Below are 7,550 nucleotides of genomic sequence, written 5' to 3' on the forward strand. Positions count from 1 at the left end.
TGCTGGTTTTTCTTTTGGCGAGGCTGCCGGAGTTTGGCTTTTGTGCACTGCACAATTTGGTTCCTTAGCGCTGCCAAGCTAGCAGCCTCTTTTCACCAGTAAACGTGTCGCCTGTTACTTTTTTTGTCGGTTACTCTTTATCACTCAATTTTAACCTTACAAATCCCTGTAGCACTGAAATTCGATATGTCATCTACAATGCCTTCTTTGCTTGCACCGCGAGCGGGGACGCACCCGATGCTGGCACGGCTCGGACAGAGAGGTGTTAGATGTTTTGCTAAAGGTAGATGTACATATGCTCAATCATACACGACGATCGTTAAGCCCTGTGGCGCTGAGGCCATGCGTCGTCACTGCGCACGTCGTGGCTTGTGTCTCCATATCAACAGGCGGTCAGGGTGGCAACAAGAAAAAGCCAACAATAACCGAAAAGCTTAAATCCGGCAACGCGGCGCCGTCTCTAGATGTCTTCCAAGCACCTAAGCCACGCGATGACCCCGGGGAACCTTCAACGTCGGGTTCGGGCCCAGCAAGCGCAAGCATTGCCGCTGCGCTCGAACCAAACTTGTTGCAAGTGGCCTGGCGTAGACTGTTGCGAGAGCTGTCTTCTCTACCACGCGCAATTGCAGTCATGGGTCTTATAGCTGGACTTTCAGGGCTCGGGACCTTCATTCCACAAAACCAGGTGCACGGATGGGAGCAAGGATGGGTGGGAACCGTCGCCGGGTATGCCGGGAACCACGAGGCCTTGCCAAGCGATAAAATTGGGGAAAGGGGAGCCCAAAAACCATCCAAACAACTCGGACTGCAAGGGGTGTATGCAAGCAACCAATATAAAGATAACCTGACATGGCCTATATCCTTTTCTCTCCCACCCTTTTCAAACCCCAGCCACCCTCCCTCAGGACCATTTCCCCACCGTTGCAATTTCCCTTGAACTTGCACTAAGACCCCAACGCATCAGCACCGCTCCCCGGCCTGACTTTTGAGGCGCTCTGATTCCCTGTTCCCTTCCTCTTCCTCAGTCTCTAGACTTCTACCTCACAAACTATCCTGATGGGCCAGAAAAGGTGTTGGGCTTCCTGACGTACGACCTCATCCTGGCGTTTCAGCTCGACCACATCTACACCGCGGACTACTTTTATCTGGCCATCGGTCTGCTAGCCGCGTCCCTGTCCGCGTGCACCTACACCCGCCAGTGGCCCGCAGTCAAGGTGTGGTGCGAAGCGGATGTCCTAATCAACGCTCCGCGAGTACCTAGTGGCCCTGCCAGTACCTGAGCCCGAAATCCGTGTGCGGTCTCCGCATGTAACTACGGCCTTTCGGCCTTGCTGCAAAGTTGCAATGATGTTCCTTACGGCCCCAATACACAGCCACTGCCAACGCCTGAGTCCTGCATGCTCTGCCCCCCATTCCTTCCTGCTCTCCCCCCTTCCCCCGGTTGAGCCCGCAGGTGGCCCAGCGGTGGCGTTTCCTCACACAGCCCTCCTCGCTGTTAAAGCAGGGCCGGACGGAGGTGCTGCCCAATGCCCGCGTCCAGGACCTCGGTGCCATCCTGATGCAGAGGGGCTATCAGGTGGGACCACTATGGGGCTCGGCGGGGACTGGGACTTAGGGGACTTGCCCGTTGCTAGGGGTTAGGAGGCTGAGGCGGGCGATGTTGGGGGGTTGCCATGTTCCGGGATTGCGCCCTATCGTAACTGTCCCCGCTTGCGTGGGCTGTGCGGCTATGCTGGGGAAAGCTTTGGAGGCCTCTGCTGCTGCTGCTGCTGCTGCTGCTGCCGGCGGCGGGGAGGAAGTTAATCAGGGCGCAATACGGGCCCGTATCTGTCCCGACCTATCCCCACCTCAATCTACCTCATTCTACCTACCGGGAGGGCTCTCTTTATTCCCCCACATCATTTATGATTCCGCCGACCCCGCAGGTCTTCCTCAGGGACGGCTCGCTGTACGGCTTCAAGGGGCTGGCGGGCAAGGTGGGCCCTATTGGAGTGCACGCAGCCCTGCTGCTATGTTTGTTCGGAACCGCGTGGAGCGGCTTCGGGACCCTGAAGGGCACCGTCATGTGCCCCGAGGTGAGCCCGGGGGGGAGGGTGAAGTCCCTACTGCGGTTCGGACTGGTGGGAACCGCCAGGACGTTATCCAAACCATATGGGGAGGAGGACGAGGGGGGAAGGTGCAGGGAAAGCGCGGGCGTGCATCTTTCCTACGCGGACATACTCACGTCGCTTCTCCTACCCTCCGGTACGTCCTCCCTGCCTTCGTCCGGCGCCCCAAATCACACCCGATAGCTGTCCGACATGGCTTGGCCTGCTAGGTAGCTGTCGACATCCCGGCAGGATCTTTTAAAGGGGCGAGATGGGCTTAGAGGGCGCAGTAGATGCCCTCTTTGCCCGGTCGTCCCCAAACTGCCCTGACGCCCTCCCGCATGCCAACACGCCCCCTCCCACCCCTCCCCACCCACAGGGTCAGGACTTCCTGGTGTCCAGCTTCCTGGTGCCTTCCTCGCCCATCGCCTCCATGCCAGACGCTGCTTCCAGCGTCATCCACGTGAATCGCTTCCTCATCGACTACCGCCCGGATGGCTCCGTGGCGCAGTTCTACAGCGACCTATCCCTGCTGGACCCGCAGGAAGGTGGCCGGGAGCTCCTGCGGAAGACCATCAGCGTGAATGATCCCTTCCGTTTCAAGGTGGGTGGCGGAACGCCGCAGAGCGCCGTATGGTGGTGTTGGGGCCGGTTCGCGGCCTATGGGGTGGGGCCGGCATACCAGGGCGGGTTTAACAGAAAGCTTCGAAAACAAATAGTATCTCGGCAAGCTTGGAAAATGATACAGTGATGTGGACTTTGACCGCCTATTATCTAAACCTGTCCACACCTATCCATGAGGCCACAAGCACGCGCAAGCACTCATGCGCCCCAGCGTGCGCCTATGTGTACAGGGCGTCACAATGTATCAAACGGACTGGTCGCTATCAGCCGTGACGTTGCGAGTACAGGGACAGGACGCGCCGCTGGCCCGCGCGGCGGAGGCCGCACAAGCAGCTGCAGCCCAGGAGGAAGCCACCACGTCCGGAAACACCACACCCGCCGCCACCAGCGCCACCAGCGGCAGCACCGGCAGCGGCGATGACACCGTCGCGGTGGGGGCTGCTGAGCGGACCGCGTTCAATCTGCCGATGGCCTCCCTGGAGGGGAAGCCGGGTGTGGCGGGCCGGCTGTGGGCCACGTTCCTACCGCTTGGGGAGCCGGGGCAGGATGGGTCGGCGCCCCGGGGCATATCAAGTGAGTGCCGCATGAGGACGGACCCGTTGTGTAGCCGGGTAGATGCAATGGCAGCACAGTGGGAGATTGAGGAATGGCCTCTGAAGGAGGAGGGCTGCAGGAGTTCTGTAAACGGGGACCAGTCGGGCGAGGGGAGGGAAGCGGGCGTCCCACGACCTGAGGGGACCGGAGCATGCATCCTGCTGAAAGGCTCTCTTCGGGATCCTTTGCGACATCACTCTCGCCGAACACCTCCCTGGTACCCTCCGCGCTGAGAGAGGACGCCCTCACGGTCACACGTTGGATGATTGACGGGACGCACCTTGCAACAGCCTACAGCTGCTGCTCTGTTAACAGCAGTCAACTGCCGCCGGGTCTTCTCCTCCCTCCGCGCTGGGAAGAAGCTCCCGATCCTCTACGCCCATTCTCTGACCCTGGTCCCTCCCTTGATAACGCCCTGTCCCGCCCACCCCTGCCCTCCCCCCTACCTTCTGTCCGACAGTCCTGGCCCGGGACCCTCAGTCGGTCGTCTTCTACGACGCGTCGGGGCAGTTTGTGGGCGTGCGACGGCCCGGCAGCGGCAAGCCAATCACCGTGGAAGGGCTTCAGCTGGTGGTCGAGGATGTGGTGGGAGCGACGGGGCTGGAGCTCAAGAGCGACCCGGGTGTGCCGGCTGTGTACGCGGGTGAGTGAGGGGCCGACCGCCAGCAGCCGCATGCGTTTAACGGGTGCGGGTGTGGGTGTGGGTGTGGGACTCCCTGGAGCGGGAGACGCGGGCCTGTGCTTGCCATGCACAGGTGGCTCTTGCAGAGTCGCATTGTCGTCCTAACGGGTGAGGCGGCAAATAGCCCCTAGGTGCCCGGAGCGAGTCGACGCGAATGGAGCGTTGCGACCAGGTCCCGCCGATAACGAGGCAATGAGTACCTGTCCTGGGATCCGGGCACAGCGTAGGGGCGTCTCCCTTATCCGCTCGGCTGGTGCGCACGGCGAGTTACGCTACCAGGCGGTTACTTCGTACTAATGGCCTTTGTTATGGCTGTCTAAGACTGAGAGGGAGTGGGCACGAGAGACGGATGCCCCTGCTGCATGTCCACTTTGCCGCTTCACGCCATTGGCATTGCGCTTGATCTGCCGCTTCTGCGCCCTCTGCGACTGCCGGCTCCCAGGCTTTGGCGGACTTATGGTCACCACTCTGGTCAGTTATCTGAGTCATAGCCAGGTGTGGGCGCTGCAACAGGGCTCAAACCTCTTTGTGACGGGCCGCACGAACAGAGCCAAGCTGGCGTTTGACAGGGAGATGGACGAAGTACTAAACGCGGTGCCGGAGCTGACGCTGCCGCTTCCTCCAGCGGCAGCAGAGCCGCCGGCACCAACACCCGCGGCAGATGCGTCTCCGCAACGCTAACTAGCCACGGTGTTTTCCGTATGGAAGAGTAGCGTTGTGGGGCGGGCACATGGACTGGGTGCTGATGTGGTGTTTCTTGGTCTACCGCTATCGTACTGACCGGGAGCTCCGGATTCTGGGGCCCAGCTGAGGCCCTTTTGGATTTTCGGGAGGACCTAGGGGTTGTGGGGGGTAAGAGCTAGGGGCTTTCCTTGACGATATTGGCAAAGGGTGGTCGGAACTGGCAGTGCTGATGTGCGTGTCATAGGATTGGTGCTGTCCAGGGAACATATTGAGGACGAATCGCAATGCTGACGACGGGTGTGTCAATGTCAGGAAAACCACTTGTGAGGGGTCACGCTGCTAACGAGCAGTGCCGAGCGCCGTACAGCCTTCTCCACTTCGAATATTTAACCACAGGTAACGCCTGCATCAGTGACTACGACCTGCAGAAACGTCAAGCCGGCGGTATACGTTGTGTTGTAAGTTACAACCCTGTTACAACGACCCTGTGAAGAATTGCCGCTCCGCTAGCCCAGGTATACCGGTAACATAAATGCGCGCGTCCAGCCCTAAGTCCATATCCTTGTATGTCGTGCTGCCTCTTTCAGCAGAAAGGTATCCGTTAGCGTCGACGATGAAGTCATACCAAGTTTAGCAATAACTGCAACCTGCTCACCTCATTTACGTGTGCACATGTTAAAACCGTGCAGCACATCACGTATTCGTCAACACACGTCAATGCTACCAGCGTCGCCACAGGCAATCCGTAATGAGAGCGCCTGTCAGATGAATTTGTTGGGTATTGATCACCAACAGGATCTCACTGACACCATGCAAAACGACGGCCAGCGCTGAATCACCGGAACACCTTCACATCCAACAGAACGCCGTCAGTCACGAACAAACGCCAATGCATATCTAGCCATAGGACTTCTGGCGGCCTGTACGACTCGACAACTGTACGGTACACCGTCCAGTGGTTGAGCAGAGGCGCCCAAATACAAGCAGCTGCGGGACCAAGTAACTTAGTTGGACATACACCCTATCTGCGTCATCGCGCTGCCACGTCAAACAATACATCATGAAGCACACGCACGGCAACACTGTCACCTATCCAGTTGTGTACGTAAATAGCGGATTGGGGATCGGCCCTTACACAAGAACAGGCACCGAGCGCAGAAGGCACGCACCCCCAACTCCTGAGGTCGCCCTGCGCAGAAGCAAATGCAAAATGCAAAGCCAACAACATGGGCAAGCGGCACCATCGCCACCCAGGGCAACTTCTTGTACAAGGGCAGGCCATGCACCTCTGCAACAACTATACAGCCATCAACGGAGCTGCGGAGGGCCATCGCAGCTGTGGTGGCCGACACAGCGAGCCGGTGCGCACAGGTAGTTCTGCCATCGCAACACTCCAGTAGAAAGAACAGCAGCATCTATTGCATGTATCACCATAGTCCCCAGCGTCCAGCGCGCTCCGCCAACTGTTGCTCGTCTTGTTTGTGTCAGGCCCCCACCTATTCTTTTGTGTCCACCCAAAGGCACAAAAAAGGCAAGATGAAAGGTAACGCTTCATCCTCCTGCCTGTGCGCCCTCGCCAGCCCCCAAGTTGGGCTGCCGATTTGCATCGGTCATTAACACGTACAAATGCGCAAAGAAGTTCCATAAATTTCAGCACGCTACACTGTCCTATCGCCAGGAAGCGACCTGCATATAGCTGTACATGTCAAACAAACAGGGTGAGATCACGAATTCAGCAACCCAGCCAGAAGGCACCAAACCCTGCTGGAATAGCAATCAATGTTACCCAACTAAAACCCCGCTCCCAAACACTCACACCAATCGCGCCCCATACTGGAATCCTTACATATTCATGCATCCACGTGCAGTCATCATGTCTTAGCTCCAAGCTTTTATTCCCGCATGATGGTCTAGTGCATCATGCTAGCAATACGGCCAAAACCGCAAGACTGAAGTGGTGGAGGTCACTCGCTCAAGGCCCCGGAACCGGCACCTCAACATTCCGACACAAGAAGGTGCAAGCCGCCGGCCGCGGTGCCGAACGGGATGTGCGCGTGCCATGATGCAAAGTCGGGAAGCGGCCAGCAACAGCCAAAATATTGCGCATCCTTCCGTCACATGCGTACAACCTAATTACCGATTTCCAGCTTCCAAGCATATTTCCATTTGCCAGGCGAACCTACGCGCACGTCGCTAAAAGCTCACGTGGGAAAGTTAAGCCGTCGCCGAGCCCATCCGTAACCGATTATTTAAACGCTGGGGTGCACCAGCCCAACAGGCCCCATGCATGCAGCATGAATGGTCACCTGCCACCGCCCCGAACCAAGGCCCACGCTAGGACCGTCGCCAGTTGCGCCGTGGGTCTTAGTCCTGATGCAGTTGTCAAGCAGCGCATTTGAGGACGATGATCCTGCAACTCAGGCTCGTTCGTGAGCAATGAAGAGAAATAATCCTCAAATGGCCTAGTTAGCCTTCTGGCTGAGCGCGCCCTTCCACTCTTCACTATGTGACGGGACGCACGGCAAAGTGCTGCGCACCCAGCGTGTTGAAATCCCCCAAGGATCAAGTCAAGTAACCAGGCGCTAAAGGCCCCTACGCAGCAATGAACCTCCACTCCGGCTTTGGCGGCGTCTGCATGCGCACACACTAAGCCGACCTTTACCGTGGCGGTGTCGAAGCGCATCTGCACCCCATCCATTCTCCTTAGGACACCCGCTCAGACGTGCCTGCGCTACGGCCTCAGTATGCCTCGCCAACACAAACACACAACCAAACAATATGCTCGCACCAGCAAATACACACATACACACACTCGGCTCTCGGCGCTCGTCCAACGATACGTGCACAAGTGCTCACCCTTATATACAACCTCGGCGCAG

The 7,550-nt window shown here is 58.2% G+C and overlaps 2 protein-coding genes across 2 annotated transcripts; both read left to right on the plus strand.

Annotated features, from left to right (window-relative positions):
- Positions 1–234: 234 nt before the first annotated feature.
- VOLCADRAFT_41429 (uncharacterized protein) lies at positions 235–4,620 on the plus strand (the record flags this gene model as incomplete). Its single annotated transcript, XM_002949117.1, has 9 exons — positions 235–283; positions 390–685; positions 1,026–1,214; positions 1,454–1,576; positions 1,926–2,075; positions 2,467–2,691; positions 2,942–3,284; positions 3,766–3,948; positions 4,430–4,620. Coding segments are annotated over 9 exons (1,749 nt in total), but the record flags the coding sequence as incomplete, so codon positions are not given.
- A 499-nt stretch (positions 4,621–5,119) lies between these two features.
- VOLCADRAFT_104237 (uncharacterized protein) lies at positions 5,120–6,367 on the plus strand. The gene is made up of 3 exons (XM_002949118.1): positions 5,120–6,032; positions 6,160–6,214; positions 6,252–6,367. Exons 1-3 carry the CDS (start codon positions 5,732–5,734, stop codon positions 6,286–6,288), a joined length of 393 nt encoding a protein of 130 aa, XP_002949164.1. The 5' UTR covers positions 5,120–5,731; the 3' UTR covers positions 6,289–6,367.
- The last annotated feature ends 1,183 nt before the right edge of the window (positions 6,368–7,550 follow it).

This window comes from Volvox carteri (genome assembly GCF_000143455.1).
Source record: "Volvox carteri f. nagariensis unplaced genomic scaffold VOLCAscaffold_13, whole genome shotgun sequence".
Taxonomy (NCBI): Eukaryota; Viridiplantae; Chlorophyta; class Chlorophyceae; order Chlamydomonadales; family Volvocaceae; genus Volvox; species Volvox carteri.

Excerpts from the sequence above, each read along its gene's own strand:
- VOLCADRAFT_104237 (XM_002949118.1), top strand. The coding sequence starts at position 5,732 with ATGAAGCACACGCACGGCAACACTGTCACCTATCCAGTTGTGTACGTA. Across the intron at positions 6,033-6,159 it reads GTGGCCGACACAGCGAGCCG|GCCCCCACCTATTCTTTTGT; the intron begins GTGCGCACAGGT and ends TGTTTGTGTCAG. Across the intron at positions 6,215-6,251 it reads CAAAAAAGGCAAGATGAAAG|CCCCCAAGTTGGGCTGCCGA; the intron begins GTAACGCTTCAT and ends CGCCCTCGCCAG.